General features: G+C 43.8%; 1 protein-coding gene across 1 annotated transcript; it reads left to right on the top strand.

The window, feature by feature from the left end:
* Positions 1–648: 648 nt before the first annotated feature.
* SNIP1 (Smad nuclear interacting protein 1) lies at positions 649–18,060 on the top strand. The gene is made up of 4 exons (XM_003273288.4): positions 649–981; positions 2,552–2,654; positions 14,748–15,346; positions 16,588–18,060. Exons 1-4 carry the CDS (start codon positions 758–760, stop codon positions 16,850–16,852), a joined length of 1,191 nt encoding a protein of 396 aa, XP_003273336.1. The 5' UTR covers positions 649–757; the 3' UTR covers positions 16,853–18,060.
* The last annotated feature ends 1,846 nt before the right edge of the window (positions 18,061–19,906 follow it).

The raw sequence follows: 19,906 nt of genomic DNA, 5'->3' as shown, positions 1-19,906 counted from the left end.
CCTCCCTTCTGTTTCCAAATGTAAATACAATTATAGTTTGCGCACAATTTTGTATCCTGCTTTATCGTTAGCAAGTCAGGGTTTTTAAAGTTTGTAAATGGTTTACTAATGGCCACATAACACCCATTAATTTGACTAACTTCCCTACTGCTGGGTATTTACATTGTTTCCACGTTTTGTAATTACTAATAATGTGGCAACGAACAGCCTTGAGAGGTTTGCTTTTTCCCAGTTTTTTTTTTTGTTGTTTGTTTGTTTGTTTTTGAGACATCTCGCCGCTCTGTCGCCCAGGCTGGAGTGCAGTGGTGTGATCCCTGCTCACTGCAACCTGCACCTCCCGGTTCACGTGATTCACTTGCCTCAGCCTCCCGAGTAGCTGGCATTACAGGTGTGCGCCACCAAGCCCAGCTAATTTTTGTATTTTTAGTAGAGACAGGGTTATGCCATGTTGGCCAGGCTGTTCTCTAACTCCTGACCTTAGGTGATCCGCCAGCCTCGGCCTCCCAAAGTTCTGGGATTACAGGCGCGAGCCACCACGCCCAGCCAGAATTTTGTTTTTGAAACTTGAAACTCCCGCCATCCAAGCCGGTCACTGTGGCCACGCCACTAAGGAGTAGTCACGTGTTTAATCTCTGCCGCGAGGATTTCTGGGAGCCTGGGCACCCCGGAAGCGGAAGTCCAGGAGTCAAACTCGTCATTTCCTTCAGCTAGAGGAGCTCAAACAATCTGTTTTCTTTCGCTCAACCAAAATCACAGAATGAAGGCGGTGAAGAGCGAACGGGAGCGAGGGAGCCGGCGAAGACACCGGGACGGGGACGTGGTGCTGCCGGCGGGGGTGGTGGTGAAGCAGGAGCGTCTCAGCCCAGAAGTCGCACCTCCCGCCCACCGCCGTCCGGACCACTCCGGCGGTAGCCCGTCTCCGCCGGACAGCGAGCCGGCCCGCCAGGGCCACCGCGGGAACCGAGCTCGAGGAGTTAGCCGGTAAGTGGGGGAGCAGCCCAGGATGGACGTTGGGTTGGGCTCATTCAGAAAGACGGGCAGGGCTAGCGTCCGAAACAGGTTTTGAATGCTGGGCGCAGCAGCCTGGACTTAATCCTGAGGGGCTGTTGAGAGTCATCCAGTCGTGCTTGTGTTATGCTTGCGCTGTCACTTGCATTATAGCTCGGTGTTCAACGCCTAATGACTAACCGGCAGGATCCCACTCCTTCAGTCTTGTGTCCCTAGCACTTCAAAGAGTGTGGCCCAACAGATAGCACGGATAATCTGTTAAACTGGATTGAGATTTTCCCCATCCCGCCCACAAATGGAGTGTGGGCGTTGTCTTTCCAGTTACCTGCCAGAAAGGTTTTCACATCGAGGTCTAGGCGAGCTACCTAACAGAAACTGGAAAAAAAAAAAAAAAAAAGGTTGCTTATTGCTAGGCTCATTTATTTATGCATTCATTCACCATAGTTTTACTGAGTGCCTATTAAGTGTTAAAGACTGCCCTAGGTATTGGGGCTGCAAGGGTGATTCAGTTAGATGATCTTCGCCGGTGCCATACTGGCCATGCTCTAACCCTGAGACATGATAAAAAAAATAAAATAGTTTCAGTTAGAAACAAGTATTATTGATAGATTAAAACAGTAATGTGATAGTGAGAGATTGGAGAGAAGAGGGAGGAGGCCTCTCTAAAGAGGTGCCATTTGAGCCCGGACCTGACTGATAAGAATGATCCAACCTTTTAAAGATCCAGGCAGAGGAAACAACATCTGCAAAGAACTTGAAGTAGAATGAATTATGATTGAAATGGGAAAAAGCCAGTGTCGGTGGATTATAGTGGTCAAGAAGGTGGGTGGTAGGAATGAGATGGCACAGGGAGGAAGTAGAACCACAGGATGGATTGTTACTGATGGTAGGAGTGTTGGTAGTGAGGGATAAAGAGTCAAGGGTGACTTCCGGATGGTGATGCCAATTAGCGAGATGTCAAGGAGTAGGAGAGGAAAGGTTTTTGAAGGGTTGGGAATTAAGAGTTACGTTACCGGCCGGGCGCGGTGGCTCACGCCTGTAATCTCAGCACTTTGGGAGGCTGAGGAGGGCGGATCACGAGGTCAGGAGATCGAGACCATCCTGGCTAACACGGTGAAACCCCGTCTCTACTAAAAGTAGAAAAAATGAGCCGGGCGTGCTGGTGGGCGCCTGTAGTCCCAGCTACACGGGAGGCTGAGACAGGAGAATGGTGTGAGCCCGAGAGTCGGAGCTTGCAGTGAGCCGAGATCACACCACTGTACTCCAGCCTGGGCAACAGAGCGAGACTCCGTCTCACAAAAAAAAAAAAAAAAAAGAGTTATGTTACCTAAGTGAGAAGGTTCAGTAGACAGTTGTCTATGTGAGTATGGAATGCAAGGGCGATGTTAGGGCTAGGAAAGTGAACCTCGTGACTCCTTTAATGTGACCGGCAGAGACCTTCACAAATGCGGTGTTTGTGTTAGTAGGTAAGCCTGATACTGGAAGCTAATTTTTTGGGGGAAGGGAAATTGTGATAAAATCCTGTGTACCATGCTCTGTATAGGTCCCCACCCAAAAAGAAAAACAAGTCCTCAGGGAGAAGAAGCAAGTCTCCTCGGAGTAAGAGAAACCGAAGTCCTCACCACTCAACAGTCAAAGTGAAGCAGGTAAGTGGATTGGGGTGTTTTGATGTTGGGTCCAAATTGGGAGCCTTTTCCTATCACAGCTAAAGAGGACTGTGTGTGTGTGTGTGCACGTGTGCACGCACACTCGCCTACATCTTTACCTGTACCTTCAGTGGGCTTTTCTGAAAACTGGGTGTATTTCTTTTTTCTGCTTGTTTGCTTAAATTGAACTTTTTATTTTGAGATTATTATTGGTTTACATGCAGTTGTCAGAAATAATTCAGGGAGATATACTCTCCCTGGTTTCTCGCAGTGGTAACATCTATTCATAACAGAACTGGTACAATATCATCAGAATATTGACATCGATATAGTCAAGATAACATTTCCTTCACCGCAAGGAATACCTCGTGTTGTCCTTTTGTAGCCAAACCCACTTATCTCCCACTTTTATCCTTCCTTAACTTCTGTCAACTTCTAATCTGTTCTTCATTTCTATAATTTTGTCGTTTCAAGAATGTTATGTAAATAGAATCATACAGTATGTAACCTTTAGGATTGTCTTTTCTCACTCAGCAGAATCCTTTGGAGATTGATTCAGGTTGCATCTCTCAGTAGTTGGTTCCATTTCATTGCTGAGTGGTATCCAAATGGCATGGATTTAGCCACTTACTCGTTAAAGAACATCTGGGTTGTTTCCATTTTTTTTGGCTATTACACATAAAGCAGCTATATAGACATTTGTGTACAGGTTTTTATGTGAACATAAGAGTTCATTTCTCTGGGATAAATGCTCAGGAGTACAATTGCTGGATTGTACAGTAGTTGCAGGTTTAATTCTTTTAAGAAATTGCCAGACTGTTTTCCAGAGTGGCTGTATTGGTTTACTAGGGCCACCATAATGAAATACCATAGAGTAGGTGGATTAAACAACAGAAATTCATTTTCTTGTAGTTCTGGGGCTAAAAGTCAAAAATTAGGGTGTTAGCAGGTTTGGAATCTCCTGAAAAAAATCCTCTGTCCTTGGATTGCAGATGGCTACCTCTTTGCTATATCCTCAAATGATCTTTCTTCTGTCCTGGTATCTTTTCTCAGCCATATTGGATTAGGGCCCTACCCTCATTTTAACTTAATCAGCTCTTTAAAGACCTCGTCTCCAAAGAGTTATTAATACATTCTGAGGTACTTGGGTTTGGTACTTCAACATGCTAATTTTGGAGGGTACAATTTAGTCCGTAATAGTGGCTGTACCATTTTATATTCCCACCAGCAATGTATGAATGATCCGGTTTCCCTGTATCTTTATCAGCATTTCAAGTTATCACTTTATTTTAGCCATTCTGATAGGTGTGTAGTGGTATTTCATTGTGATTTTAATTTGCGTTTTCCTTATTTTTTTTTTTTTTTTTGAGACAGAGTCTGGCTCTGTCACCCAGGCTGGAGTGCAGTGGCACGATCTCGGCTCACTGCAACCTCCACCTTCTGAGTTCAAATGATTCTCCTGCCTCAGCTTCCCGTAATTTGCATTTTCCTAATGGCTTATGTTATTGGACATCTTTTCTTTGTGTGTGTGTGTGTATGAGTGTGTGAGTGCGTGTCACCCGGACTGGAGTGCAACAGCGTGATCTCGGCTCACTGCAATCTCCCCTTCCCAGGTTCAAGTGATTCTCCTGCCTCAGCCTCCCGAGTAGCTGGGATTACAGATGCCCACCACACCCAGCTAATTTTTTGTATTTTTAGTACAGATGGGGTTTCACTATGTTGGCCAGGCTGGTCTCGAACTTCTGACCTCGTGATCTGCCTGCCTCAGCCTCCTGAAGTGCTGGGATTACAAGCATGAGCCACCGCACCCAGCCTTGGACGTCTTTTCATGTGCTTATTTGCAATCTGTATGTATCTTCTCAGGTGCAGTGTCTCATGTCTTTTGCCTGTTTTCTTTTTTCTTTTTTTTCTTTTTTATTTTTTGAGATGGAGTTTCACTCTTGTTGCCCTGGCTGGAGTGTAATGGCGCGATCTCAGCTCATTGCAACCTCAGTCTCCCAGGTTCAAGGGATTCTTCTGCCTCAGCCTCCCAAGTAGCTGAGATTACAGGCTCGTGCCACCATGCCCAGCTAATTTTTGTATTTTTAGTAGAGATGGGGTTTCGTCATGTTGACCAGGCTGGTCTTGAGCTCCTGACCTCAGGTGATCCACCCGCCTCAGCCTCCCAAAGTGCTGGGATTATAGCAAAGTGAGCCACTGTGCCCGGCTGTCTTTTGCCTGTTTTCTAATACTATTATTTGCTTTTTTACTGTTTAGTTTTTAAGAATTCTTTTTATATATACTAGTCCTTTTGGGATATATGGTTTACAAATATTTTTTCCCAGTCTGTAGCTGTCTTCATTTTCTTAACAGGGTTTATCTCAGAGCAAAAGTTTTTAATTTCAATGAAGTCCAGCCTATCTGTTTTTCCTTTTATGGATTGTGCTTTTGATGTCATGGCTAAGAACTTTTTGCCTAGCCCTAGATCTCCGAAATTTTCTCCTAAATTTTTTTTCCTAAAAGTCCATGATCTGCTTTCAGTTTCTTTTCAGGGTTTTTTTTTTTTTTTTTTTTGCTTGTGAATGTCCACTTGCATCAACACCATTTGTTGAAAAGACCATCTTTCCTCCACTGAATTACTTTTGCTCTTTTGTCAAAAATCAGCTGGGCATATTTGTGTGGGTCTGTTTCTGGGATCTCGGTTCTGTTCCATTTGTCAGTGTCTGTCATTCTGCCAATACACACAGTCTTGATTACTATAGCTATATAATAAGTCTAGAAATTGTATGGACTGATTTCTCCCATTGTATTCTTCTTTATAAAAATTGCTTTAGCGATTCAGCTTCTTTTGTCATCCATGTAAGTTTTAGAACAATCTTGTCTCTATTTTTAAAAAGTCTGGGTCAGTCACAGTGACTCATGCCTGTAATCCCAACACTTTGGGAGGCTGAGGTGGGCAGATCACTTGAGCTCAGGAGCTCCAGACCAGCCTGGGCAACATGGTGAAACCCATCTGTACAAAAAATACAAAAATGAGTTGGGTGTAGTGGCATTGCCTGTGGTCCCAGCTACTCGGGAGGCTGAGGTTGGAGATTACTTGAGCCTAGGAGGTTGAGGCTGCAGTGAACAGTGATCACACCACTGCACTCCAGCCTGGGCGACAGAGTGAGATCCAAAAGAAAAGTCTTGGTAGGATTTTGATAGGATTTGTGTTAAACTGGTGTTTGGGGGCAATAATTGACTTTTTACTATGTTAAATCTTCTAATCCATGAACATTGTGTATCTCCCCTTTTATTTAGGTCATCTTTGATATCTTTTATCAGTGGTTGTAGTTTTCAGCATATAAATCCTATATATATTTCTTTGTGGAATGATTATAAAGGGTATTTTAAATGGGTGTCCACATGTTCATTGTTACTATATAGAAATATAATTCATTTTTGTGTGTTTATCTGAATCCTATATCCTTGCTGAACTAATGTATTCTAGCTTTTTTTTTTTTTTTTTGATTACTTGGGATTTTCTACATAGACAATCGTATCTACAAATAGGGACAGTTTTATTTCTTCCTTTACAATCTGTATGCATTTTATTTCCTTTTGTTGTTTGCATTAGTCCGTTTTCATGCTGTTGATAAAGACATACCCAAGACCCGGCAATTTACAAAAGAAAGAGGTTTAATGGACTTACAGTTCCATGTGGCTGGAGAGGCCTCACAATCATGGTGGGAAGCAAGGAGGAGCAAATCACACAGGGATGGCATCAGGCAAAGAGAGATAAAAGAGTAATAAGAGCAGACACTCTTGCCTTATTTTCAATTTTGAGGGATGAGAATTCAGTCGTCTTTTTTTTTGAGACGGAGTCTCGGTTCTGTTGCCCAGGCTGGAATGGCGCAATCTCTGCTCACTGCAGCCTCCGCCTCTTGGGTTCAAAGGATTCTCCTGCCTCAGCCTCCCAAGTAACTGGGATTAGAGTATGGGCTGATCACAGTGGCTCATGCCTGTAATCCCAGCACTTTGGGAGGCTGAGGTGGGTGGATCACCTGAGGTCAGGAGACCAGCCTGGCCAACATGGTGAAACCTTGTCTCTACTAAAAATACAAAAATTAGCTGGGTGTGATGGTGGGTGCCTGTAATCCCAGCTACTTGGGAGGCTGAGGCAGGAGAATCACTTGAACCTGGGAGGCGAGGATTACAGTGAGCCAAGATTGCACCACTGCACTCCGGCCTGGGTGACAGAGCAAGACTCTTTTAAAAAAAAGCAAATTTTAAAAGACAAATAAAAAACAGTATAACAACTATTTATATAGCATTTACATTGTATTAGGTATTATAAATAACCTAGTGATGACTTAAAATACACAGGAGGATATTCACAGATTTTTATATAAGGAACTTGAGCATCCTGAGATATCTTTTTTTTTTATTTATTGATATGGAGTCTTGCTGTGTCGCCCAGGCTGGAGTGCAGTGGTGTGGTCTCGGCTCGCTGCAAGCTCCACCTCCCGGGGTTCACGCCATTCTCAGCCTCCTGAGTAGCTGGGACTACAGGCGCCTGCCACCATGCCCAGCTAATTTTTTTGGTTTTTTTTTTTTTTTGGTAGAGACAGGGTTTCACTATGTTAGCCAGGATGGTCTCCATCTCCTGACCTCATAATCCACCCGCCTCGGCCTCCCAAAGTGCTAGGATTACAGGCATGAGTCACTGCACCTGGCCCTGAGATAATCTTTTTTTATCCACTGGGGATCCTGGAACCAATCTCCTGAGGATACCAAATGATTCTTCTTTTCTCAACCTCTGAACCACCATTTTGTGTTTTGTTGTTGTTGTTGTTTGTTTGTTTGGTGAAGTGTTGCTCTGTTGCCCAGGCTGGAGTGCAGTAGTGTAATCTTGGCTCACTGCAATCTCTGCCTCCTGGGTTCAAGTGATTCTCGTGCCTCAACCTCCCCAGTAGCTAGGATTACAGGCACGTGCCACCATGCCTGGCTAATTTTTGTATTTTTAGTAGAGACGGGGTTTCACCGTGTTGGCCAGGCTGGTCTCAAACTCCTGACCTCAAGTGATCCACCCGCCTCAGCCTCCCAAAGTGCTGGGATTACAGATAGGAACCACCGTGCCCAACTGAACCACCATTTTTGAAACAAATGTATTGATTACATGCTCATTGGAATAATACAGAGGTATGTAAAATATAAAATGAGAGTATGGTTTACTTCTCTCATCCCCAAAATTGCACCACCTCCTCAACCAAAAAACCTCTACCTCACTTGCCAGAGGTAATCGCTACGATATAGACTCTGTCCATCATCACATGGCCTTCTCCCATGAATCTCTCTGTCTCTTCTCTTCCAAGGTCACCAGTCACGTGGGATTAATGACCCACATTACTCCAGTATGACCTGAATTTATTACATCTGCAGTGACCCTCTTTCTAAATAAGGGGGAGATAAACATTTGAGAGTCATCTGCATATAGGTGTGTGTAAAGTATTAGGATTAGATGAAATTACTAAGGAAATGACTGTAGATAGAAGAACAACCAACAAAGGACTGAATCCAGGGGTGATCCAGTGTGAAGAAATTGCAGTGACATCAGCAAAGAAGACTGGAAAGAAAGAGAAGCAAGAGAATCTGGTAACTTGAAGCCATTAGAAGGAAGTGTGTTGAGGATAGAGTGATTAACTCTGTTAGATGCTGCTGATAGTTAAGTGAAATGAAAACTGAGAATTGGCCACTGGATTTAGCAACGTGGAGGTCATTGGTGATCTTGACCAGCAATTTTAGTGGAGTAATAATGGTGAGACCTGATTGGAGGGGTTCAAGGGAAGACAGAGGAGAGGAATTGGGAACTGAATTTTTAAAAACAATACTTTTTCTTTCTTTCTCTCTCTCTTTTTTTTTTTGAGACAGTCTCACTCCATCACCCAGGCTGGAGTGCAGTGGTGCAATCTTGGCTCACTGCAACCTCCACCTCTGGGGTTCAAGTGATTCTGCTGCCCCAGCCTCCCGAGTAGCTGGGACTATAGGCACTTGCCACCACATCCAGCTAATTTTTGTATTTTTAGTAGAGATGGGATTTCACCATGTTGGCCAGGCTGGTCTTGAACCCCTGATCTCAAGTGATCCACCCACCTCGGCCTCCCAAAGTGCTAGAATTACAGACATAAGCCACCACACCCGGCCGTTATGGCTCATTATAATGACTCTTAATAAGGGATAAAGGACATGATGAGATTAGTCCTGGTGAACTCAAGGCTGGTAGCGGTGGCAAGCTTGTAAATGTTTTGGAGTAGGAAGGGTGGTTGTCTGAGGCTCTCTCTTGATGCATGTCTGTGCTAGGCTAGGAAGTCTAGAAAAACTGAGTCCCACTCTGAGCAAGCAGGCCCTCACTTGAGCCCTGTGTATGGCAGGGAGCAGGGGAGGAGGTCTTAGTCCCAGTGCTTCCACTTTTAGGGTATTGCGAATAATGCTGCAATGAACATGGGTGCTCAAGTATCTATTTGAGACCCTGCTTTCATTTGTTTGGGATATCCAGAAATGGGATTGCTGGATCATATGGTGATTCTATTTTTTAATTTTTGGTGGAACCACTGTACTGTTTTCCGCACTAACTATACCATTTTACATTCCCACCAGCAGTGTACAAGGGTTCTGATTTTTCCACATCTTTGCCAATACTTGTTATTTTCAGTTTTTTTGATAGTAGCCATCCTAATGGGTGTGAAGTCACCTAAATTTTTATTTTTTAATTTTATTTTTATTATTATTTTTAGAGAGGGCGGGGGGGGGGTCTCACTATGTTACCCAGGCTGGTCTTGAACTCCTGGACTCAAATGATCCACCCGCCTCGGCCTTCCAAAGTGTTGGGATTACAGGTGGGAGCCACCGCGTCCTGCGTGCATAATCATTTTTATTATTATTATGTATTTTTTAAATTAGGGGCCATGCTAATTTTTGTATCATTCTAATTTTCTGCCTAATCATTTTGAAAGTCCCTTACTGCTCTCTGTTTTAAAAATTTTAACCTTAATTATCTGTAAACATTTTTGTACCTTACCTAGTCCATAACAAGAAGTTTTTTTTTTTTTTTTTTTTTTTTTTTTTGGCAGGGGCAGGGGGGTACCAAATTTCTTTATTTGAAGGAATGGTACAAATCAACTTAAGTGGATGTTTTGGTACAACTTACAGAAAAGGTAAAGGAGACCCCCAACATGCATGCACTGCCTTGGCGACCAGGGAAGTCACCCCATGGCTATGGGGAAATTAGCCTAAGGCTCAGCTTTCATTATCGCTGTCTCCCGGGGTGTGCTTGTAAGAGAGATATTCTGCCAAGCCAGATTCGGGTGCCCTCATCTTGCGCAAGTTGGTCACGTGGTCACCCAATTCTTTGATGGATTTCACCTGCTCATTCAGGTAATGTGTTTCAATGAAGTCACACAAATGGGGGTAATTTTGTTGGTGGCCAGTTTGTGCAGTTCCAGTAGTGAGTGATTCCCAGGTTTTTCCAAATGTAATGCACGCCCCATCGCATTCAGCCCGCTCTCCCAGTCATCATGGTCTGTTTTCTTGACATCCCAAAGGAAGATTCAGCCACCTCATTGGTTCTGCAGCTTCATCAGTTTCTTGGCGTGTTGCCTTTCCTCATGAGATTGGTGAAGAAAGTATTTGGCAAAGTTCTTCAAAGCCACATCATCGCGGTCAAAGTAGTAAGACATGGACAGGTAGATGTAGGAGGCGCAGAGCTCCATGTTGATCTGGCGGTTGATGGCGGTTGATGGTGGTAGTTCTGCGAGGGGGACGCACAGTCGTCATGGTGATGGCGGCGGTGGCTGCACGGCGCTGGAGTGGTGGCAGGGGCCTTGTGACAGTCAGAGGGTCCAGTGAAGAGGTAACAGAGGGCTAGCTAGCTACGGGCGGCCAGCCGGGGTGGGGTACGAGTGCCCAGTTCCGTCCAAGCACTGTTGAACCAGGAAACTCCGGGGACTTTCCGCAAAGAACGTCTCATTTTTTTCTTTTTGAAACAAAAAAACACAGCAACAACATTTTTGTACATGAATGAAGTCCTTGGGGATCTACATCTATAAGACTTGTTTCTTTCTTTTCTTTCTTTCTTTTTTTTTTTTTTTGAGACGGAGTCTCATTCTGTCACCCAGGCTGGAGTGCAGTGGCGTGATCCTGGCTCACTGCAACGTCCGCCCTCCGAGTTCAAGTGATTCTCCTGCCTCAGCCTCCCAAGTAGCTGGGATTACAGGTGCCTGCCACCGCGCCCGGCTAATTTTTTGTATTTTTAGTAGAGACGGGGTTTCACCATCTTGGCCAGGCTGGTCTTGAACTCCTGACCTCGTGATCCACCCTCCTCGGCCTCCCAAAGTGCTGGGATTACAGGCGTAAGCCACTTCACCCAGCCTCTTGTTTCTTTTTTTTTTTTTTTTTTTTGAGACGGAGTCTCTCTTTGTCATTCAGGCTACAATGCAGTGGCGCCATCTCTGTTCACTGCAACCTCCACTTCCTGGGTTCAAGCGATTCTCCTGCCTCAGCCTCCCGAGTAGCTGGGATTACAGGCATGCGCTACCACACCTGGCTAATTTTTGTATTTTTAGTGGAGACGGTTTCACCGTGTTGACCAGGCTGGTCTTGAACTCCTGACTGACCTCAAGTGACTCGCCCCCCTTGCCCTCCCAAAGTGCTGGGATTACAGGCGTGAGCCACCATGCCCAGCCCATAAGACTTGTTTCTGCTGCCTCTTATGCTCAGTGGCTTGTTTCCGTTTCCTTGTGTGTGTCTAGTGTTCTTTAGTATTTGAGCTCATGCTTAGGGCTCAAATCTTTTTTTTTTTTACCTCCCTTTGGAGATTTTTTTCTCATTGGAGATTTTGCCTTGCTTATTGAGAGCCCAACAATGCATTAAAAATTTAATAAGTATCTAGTTAAATTATAGTGGGAACACCTCTCCAAGTAGCTCATCTGCCAAGTCTATATATAGAAATATCTGGTCTTACTGTGAAACTTGCCCCTTCTCTTTTTTTCCCTCCCATTTAACAATATATTAGATATCTTTCTATGGCATTATCTCATTCTTTTTCATGGCTGTGAACTATTCCTTTGTATGAATAGATAATAATTTAACCATTCTACCATTGCAGGACATTAGGTTGTTTCCAGTTTTTTTTTTTTTAATTACGAAATTACAGTAAACACATTCATATGTATGTCTTTGTGCGTTTCTGCTAGTATTTCTGTAGGATTGATTTCTATAAGTGGCATTAGTGGTTGATGAGATTTTGATTAAATACTGTCAAATTGACCTAAATAGGCTATGTTAGTTTATACCTGTACCAGCAGTGGCTGAAAATACCCATTCTCCTGTACCTTCTTTTTTGACTCTAGGTATTATTGATCTTTTTAATTTTACTAATCAAAGAGAAAATTCATATTTCTTTTAGAATTTGATGCTTTGGTTATTAGGGTAAGCATATCTTCATGTATTTATTGGACATGTATTTCTTTTTTTTTTTTCGAGACAGGGTCTCTGTTGCCCAGGCTGGACTGCAGTGGTATGATCATAGCTCACTTCAGCCTCGACCTCCTGGGCTTAAGTGATCATCCCACCTCAAATGCCGAAATAGCTGAGATTACGGGTGCACGCTGTCATGCCTAGCTAATTTTTGTATTTTTTGTAGTAATGGGGTTTTGCGATGTTGCCCTGAGCTTAAGCAGTTTTCCTGCCTTGGCTTCCCAAAGTGCTGGGATTACAGGCATGACCCACTGTGCCCGGCCCTTGGACATTTATTTCTTCTGAAAATTGTTCATTTTTCTTTTCTTTTTTTGTTTTTAGACAGAGTCTTGCTCTGTCATCCAGGCTGGAGTGCAGTGGTGGAATCTCGGCTCACTGCAATCTCTGCCTCCCAGGCTCAAGCGATCCTCCCACCTCAGCCTTCCGAGTAGCTGGGACTACAGGCATGCACCACTATGCCCAGCTAATTTTTGTATCTTTAGTAGAGACAGGGTTTCGCCATGTTGCCCAGGCTGGTCTCAAATTCCTGGGCTCAAGCGATCCATCGCCTTGGCCTCCCAAAGTGCTGGGATTACAAGTGTGAGCCACTGGCACCTGGCCATTTATCAGTTTCTCTATTGAGTTGTTTCTTATTGATATATTAATATGCAGTAGTCTCCCCTTATCTGTAGTTTCACTTTCTGCATCTGAAAATATTAAATGGAAAACTCCAGAAAAAAACAACTCATAAAATTTAAATTGGTCACTATCCTGAGTCACTTGGTGTAAACTTCTGCTGTCCCACCAGGAACATGAATCCTTCCTTTGTCTGGTGTATCTGTGCTGTATGTGCTACCTGCCTGTCCATCACTTAGTAGCCATCCTGATTTTCGGAAAACTGTTGCAGTTTGCAGTGCTTGGATTCAAGTAACCTTTATTTTATTTAGTAGTGGCCCCAAAGTGCAATAGTAGTGATTTTGGCAATTAGGAATGCTAAAGAGAAGCTGTAAAGTGCTTTCATTAAACAAAAAGTTGAAAGTTCTCAAATTAAAAAAAAAACTTTTCAAATCATATATTGAAGTTGCTAAGATCGATAGTAAGAATGAATCTTCTATTGTGAAATTGTGGAGAAGGAAAAAGAAATTCATGCTAGTTTTGCTGTTGTACCTCATACTGTAAAAGTTATAGCCACAGTTCACAAGTGCTTAGTTAAGATGGAAAAGGCATTACATTTATGGGTGGAAGACGTGAACAGAAATGTGTTGCATTTGATGGCAGTCAGGTTCGGTACTATCCGTGGTTTCAGCCATCCACCATACTTAAAATGTATCCCCCTGGGACTACTGTATGGTTTGTGTTACAAACATTTTCTACCAGGCTGATTTTTTTTTTTTTTTTTTTTTTTTTTGAGGAGTTTCACTCTTGTTGCTCTGGCTGCAGTGTAATGGCGCGATCTTGGCTCACTGCAACCTCTGCCTCCCAGGTTCAAGCGATTCTCCTGCCTCCGCCTCCTGAGTAGCTGGGATTACAGGCATGTGCCACCATACCTGGCTAATTTTGTATTTTTAGTAGAGACAGGGTTTCACCATGTTGGTCAGGCTGGTCTGGAACTCCTGACCTCAGGTGATCCACCTGCCTCGGCCTCCCAAAGTGCTAGGATTATAGGCTTGAGCCACCATGCCTGGCCTAGGCTGATATTCAATGCTGTCTTTTTCAAGAAATCATGGTATGTTTCTCCATTTCTTTTTTTTTTTTTTTTTTGAGACGGAGTCTCGCTCTGTCGCCCAGGCTGGAGTTCAGTGGCGCAATCTCGGCTCACTGCAAGCTCCGCCTCCCGGGTTCACGCCATTCTCCTGCCTCAGCCTCTCTGAGTAGCTGGGACTACAGGTGCCCGCCACCACGCCCGGCTAATTTTTTATATTTTTAGTAGAGACGGGGTTTCACCGTGGTCTCGATCTCCTGACCTCGTGATTCGCCCACCTCGGCCTCCCAAAGTGCTGGGATTACAAGCGTGAGCCACCGCGCCCGGCCCATGTTTCTCCATTTCTTCAGATCTTTAAAAAACATCTATTTTAATGAATTTTTACAGATTTCTTCTTATATGTCTTTCATGTTTCTTAAGTTTATTCCTAGGTATTGAATTTTTTTTTTTAACTGTGGAAGTAGGATTAAAAAACTTACTATTATATTTTCATTTTTGGCATGAGAGAAAGCTAGTTTCTTTCTTTACATATCTGGTACCTGACTACTTAACTCTTAGTTCTATTTTCTGTATATTCTTCCCTGTAAGTTTGCCCATAGTTAGCTTTGTTCTGAAAAGGAGGGAATTATTTTTCCTTCTCCTTTCTGGACTAAAAAATAGTCTTTTGTTTTTAGGGCTCTGGACCTGGACTTGTACTATTAGGGCTATAGTTGAATAGCAGCATGGGATATCACCTTTGTGGCCTTGCAAGGGAACATAACCACCAGACATAATCTTATTTCTGTGGGAAATGTTGTTCTAAATGCCAAAGTCCAAATTACAAAAGACTTTTTGAATGCACTTCGTTCAAAAAGAACAAGATTTGGGCTGCCTTTAGATTGGGCATCGCGTTTAAATTGCGGAATCTGTTTGAATTTCAGGAGCGTGAGGATCATCCCCGGAGAGGACGGGAGGATCGGCAGCACAGGGAACCATCGGAACAGGAACACAGGAGAGCTAGGAACAGTGACCGGGACAGACACCGGGGCCATTCCCACCAAAGGAGAATGTGTAATGAGAGGCCTGGGAGTGGGCAGGGTCAGGGACGGGATCGAGACACTCAGAACCTGCAGGCTCAGGAAGAAGAGCGGGAATTTTATAATGCCAGGCGACGGGAGCATCGCCAGAGGAATGATGTTGGTGGTGGTGGCAGTGAGTCTCAGGAGTTGGTTCCTCGGCCTGGTGGCAACAACAAAGAAAAAGAGGTGCCCCCTAAAGAAAAACCAAGCTTTGAACTTTCTGGGGCACTTCTTGAGGACACTAACACTTTCCGGGGTGTAGTCATTAAATATAGTGAGCCCCCAGAAGCACGTATCCCCAAAAAACGGTGGCGTCTCTACCCATTTAAAAATGATGAGGTGCTTCCAGTCATGTACATACATCGACAGAGTGCGTACCTACTGGGTCGACACCGCCGCATTGCAGACATTCCAATCGATCACCCGTCTTGTTCAAAGCAGCATGCAGTCTTTCAATATCGGTAAGTAACATGGAGGAAGAAACTGTAATGTGAGCAGAAACAATTGCTCCTTTAGTTAGGATTACTAAGATTTTTGTTCATGTTTATGCAGGAGAATCCCATACCCCTCATATCTTATCTAAAGAGTATTGTTAATCTAACCGCCCTTTAAATAATTGCTTACATATTTATAAGAACATTAAGCTTTTAATCTATTTTTTATTTTTTTTGTGATAAGGTCTCACTCTGTCACCCAGTCTAGAGTGCAGTGGAGCAAACACAGCTCACTCAGCGGCAACCTCCTAGGCTCAAATGATTGTCTCCCACCTCGGCCTCCTGAGTAACTAGGACCACAGGCGTGTGCCTCTGTGCCCAGCTAATTTTCAAACTGGATCTTGATAGCTTGCATGGGACATCTGTGATGATTCTCACAACAATCTTGTGAGAAAGATAGGACAGATTTTTTGTTTTTTTGAGATGGAGTCTCGTTCTGTGCCCAGGCTGGAGTGCAGTGGCGTGATCTCAACTCACTGCAACCTCTGCATCCTGAGTTCAAGCGATTCCCCTGCCTCAGCCTCCCGAGCAGCTGAGAGTACAGGCGCACACCAGCACACCCAGCTAATTTTTGTATTTTTAGTAGAGACGGGGTTTCATTGTATTGGCCAGGCTGGTCTCGAACTCCTGACCTCATGATCTGCCTGCCTTGGCCTTCCAAAGTGCTGAGATTACAGGTGTGAGCCACTGTGTGGCCATTCTCCTTTTTTTTTTTTTTTTTTTTTTTTTTTTTTTTTTTTGAGACGCGTCTCGCTCTGTCGCCAGGCTGGAGTGCAGTGGCGCAATCTCGCTCACTGCAAGCTCCGCCTCCCGGGTTCACCCATTCTCCTGCCTCAGCCTCCGAGTAGCTGGCTACGCGCCCCCACCCCCGGCTAATTTTTTGTATTTTAGTAGAGACGGGTTTCACCTTTAGCCAGATGGTCTCGATCTCCTGACCTCATGATCCGCCCGCCTCGGCCTCCCAAAGTGCTGGGATTACAGGCGTGAGCCACCGCGCCCGGCCACCTTTTCTATTAAGTATATTTAAATTTCCAATTTTCTTCCCAAGGCCATGCTTTCCCCTTGATTTCTTTGATTCCCTAGAATTTTAACTTGAATTGTGCTCCAGGTTATTTACATCATATAGGCTATCTTAGCAAAGAGCTTTAGAGAAGCTGGATGATCTGAGGCAGAAGTTTGCTCACAGGTTTCTAACTTTTCTCTGCTAGGCTTGTGGAATACACCCGTGCTGATGGCACAGTTGGCCGAAGAGTGAAGCCCTACATCATTGACCTTGGCTCAGGCAATGGAACCTTCTTAAACAACAAACGTATTGAGCCACAGAGATACTATGAACTAAAAGAAAAGGATGTACTCAAATTTGGATTCAGTAGCAGAGAATACGTCTTGCTCCATGAGTCGTCGGACACTTCTGAAATAGACAGGAAAGACGATGAGGATGAGGAGGAGGAGGAAGAAGTGTCTGACAGCTAGCAAACTAAGAACCCAAACTATTGAGACATGTTTTCCTTCTTGGAAGGCTTTGATTGACTCAGAGAGCACTATGGTGGTGGGTCCGGCACTACGGTGCTCTCTGTAATGCCTCTTATTGCCTTAAGTCTTTCCTCTGTTGCTGACCAGATTGTGTTACCATTTGAATACACTGACTAATGTTTGTTAAACTTTTTCCGTGGCACCTTGGCCACATGCCTGCAGGCATTTGTTTTCAGAACAGTCTCACCAATTACAACACACCGTGTTTTAGTAGAAGTGTAGTGGTTTTAGTTGGTGCTTTCAGAACTGCTGCCTAGGAAACTATAAACCCTTGGTTAAGGGGAAATCATGGCTTGTTCTCTTTGTACAGTTACTTTATTTATATAGATGTTAAGCTTTGTGGACCAGGTGTTTTTCTTTTGGGGCAAACCCCTGAGCAGAGAATCTTACTAGGCTTTGGTTATCACCAAAACAACCTCCAGTATATACCAAAGCTTTGACCTGGTTGAGCTCTTGAGCTTAGAAGTTGATTTTGCACTTATTTTTTTGGGGGTGGGAATGTACTGCAGTCAGTAAACATTATTGACTGTTTAACTTAAACAGATGCTTTATGGCACCTGCTCAAGCCCGTGACTGTACAGAAGGATCCTGGTTGCTACCAGTGGGTGCTGATTCAGCATCACAAGTGACTGAAATTGGCCGTGGATCTGTTCTTTGTGAAAGAATTCCTGATTTCTCCATGGAGCATGTACACAACAATTTTGATCATATTAACTGTACTTCAGTTTTGCATTTTTATTCAAATGTTACCTCTTTTTTTCTTTGAGAAATAAACTGTCACTGATGTGACAGCGTTCTTACTTTATTCTAATAACATGTATTCTAAAGCAGGTTGTGTTGTTTACATGTTTCTACACATTTCATCCTTTAAAAAATTGTGGAGAGAGGTTGTATTTACCTTCCCAAGGTTGGAAAGCAGGGGAATTTCCCAGTGTCCTAGTTTTCCACCAGAGGAATATGTGTAAGTAGCAAAGTATTTGCTGCTTACATATAGTGTATATGTATGTATATATGTAAATTGTGTGTTAAAGAGCTGATACTGATTTTCATATGACAATGTCAGGCAAAGGCCTCCCTGCATTTGAAGAGCAGGTTTTCATTTATATGTATTTTTGGGATAAAAAATAAAATTTGTAAATATAGCCCCATTTCAAAGAGTAATGCTTTCCTAGTGTAGAGGACCTTGTGTTCATAGGTCTATTTGCTGCTAATGGAGCCTTCTGTCAGTACGTTTGAGATAAAAGTAGGTAGCTGTTTTAGAGTGTTGTGGGGCAGGTTATATTGTTGGCCTCCAAGTCAGTGGAATAGCAGATGGTGACATGGAGGTGGGTTGTGGGGAAAGGTGGTGAAGCAGCTCAATCAGTGTTACTAATTGTTCCTCTTGAGTTGAGACTTAGGATACTATTAAATTTGATTGTTTTCCATTGTTTTTATACCGATGTGTGCTCAGGGCTAAAGGTTGGCTAGTGGGAGGGGCAGCTGACTAATGTTCATTCAGAAGAAGTTAAAAGATCCTTTGAAAAGTGAACACTTAATAAAGTCATTAGATGAAACGTAAGTTGGGCCGGGCATGGGCACAGTGGCTCATGCCTGTAATCCCAACATTTTCGGAGGCTGAGGTGGGCAGATCATCTGAGGTCAGGAGTTCAAGACCAACCTGGCCAACATGGTGAAACCCCATCTCTACTAAAAATACAAAAATCAGCTGGGCGTGGTGGCGCATGCCTGTAATCCCAGCTACTCAGGAGGCTGAGGCAGGAGAATCGCTTGAACTCGGGAGGTGGAGGTTGCAGCGAGCTGAGATCGTGCCGCTGCACTCCAGCCTGGGCGACAGCGAGACTCTGTCTCAGGAAAAAAAAAAAAAGGTAAGTTGAAGAATGTTCTACATTGGCCACTGTAACTGCTATTTTCTTCATTTTTGGTATGTGCCATAGATCATATATATGTGCTTGTCTGAAAAGTAGGTTTGTTTGGATGAACTTTTCTCTTGATCCAGACTCATGGTTTTCTCTTGAGGTTTTAAGCACTAATCTGGTATCTTACTCTAGGACCTCCTTGTTCAGTTTGTGCTACAGTAGCACTACTTTGTGGTAGCCTTGAGTTTTGCTACAAACTTCATCCTGGTGGGGACTGTGATAGATGAACACTTTGCCTACATTTTTCAGTAAGAAGTCCTAATTGTTTAGTCAGTTTTTGTTTTAGTAGAGGAATAACGTCCTGGATTAAGAAATTCTTTATGCCACATATCTGAGAAGGTGGTTTTTTTGTTTGTTTGTTTGTTTTGAGATAGCACCTCACTCTGTCGCCCAGGCTGGAGTGCAGTGGCACGATCTCGGCTCACTGCAACCTCTGCCTCCCAGTTTCAATCGATTCTCCTGCCTCAGCCTCCCAAGTAGCTGGGACTACAGGCACCTGTCACCAAGCCTGGCTATATATATAATTTTTATTATTGTTATCTTTTTTAGTAGAGATGGGGTTTCACCATATTGGCCAGGCTGGTCTTGAACTCCTGACTTTGTGATCCGCCCCTCTTAGGCTCCCAAAGTGCTGGGATTACAGGTGTGAGCCACCAGGCCTGGCCTGAGAAGATGTTTTTTTTTTTCGGTCTTGTTTTCTCTTACCCCTTTCTTTGAAGAAAGGGTATCAAAAGACATTACCTGCCTCTAAAGCCAGATACCACCAGCAGACTTCTTAAAGTGGACATAATCCTAAAGCTTTCATTCTGTCTAGAAGTTCATGTTCATTTGAGCTATTTGGAACTTCTTCATTCTCTATCTTTTCTTCATGGTGGCTGGGCTTGTCTGCAAATCATTGTGTCAAAATCAAACTATTTTCAAAACAGCCCTTTGCTTCTGAGCCCCTCCCCTAAGTCCTCTGTGGGGGTCCACAGTTCTGCAGAGGTATGGGACAGAATCTTCAGATTTTACCCCTTGAGTCTCTTCCGAGTCATATCCTGGTTCCCTCATGCTAACATTGACAAAGGATGACTCATTA

This window comes from Nomascus leucogenys, chromosome 12 (genome assembly GCF_006542625.1).
Source record: "Nomascus leucogenys isolate Asia chromosome 12, Asia_NLE_v1, whole genome shotgun sequence".
NCBI lineage: Eukaryota > Metazoa > Chordata > Mammalia > Primates > Hylobatidae > Nomascus > Nomascus leucogenys.
This window is presented reverse-complemented; position numbering and strand designations above follow the sequence as displayed.

Bases quoted from the DNA above. Each gene is read 5' to 3' on its own strand.
- SNIP1 (XM_003273288.4), top strand. From the start codon at position 758: ATGAAGGCGGTGAAGAGCGAACGGGAGCGAGGGAGCCGGCGAAGACAC. The intron at 982-2,551 runs GTAAGTGGGGGA...TGCTCTGTATAG, and splicing joins CGAGCTCGAGGAGTTAGCCG to GTCCCCACCCAAAAAGAAAA. The intron at 15,347-16,587 runs GTAAGTAACATG...TTTCTCTGCTAG, and splicing joins CATGCAGTCTTTCAATATCG to GCTTGTGGAATACACCCGTG.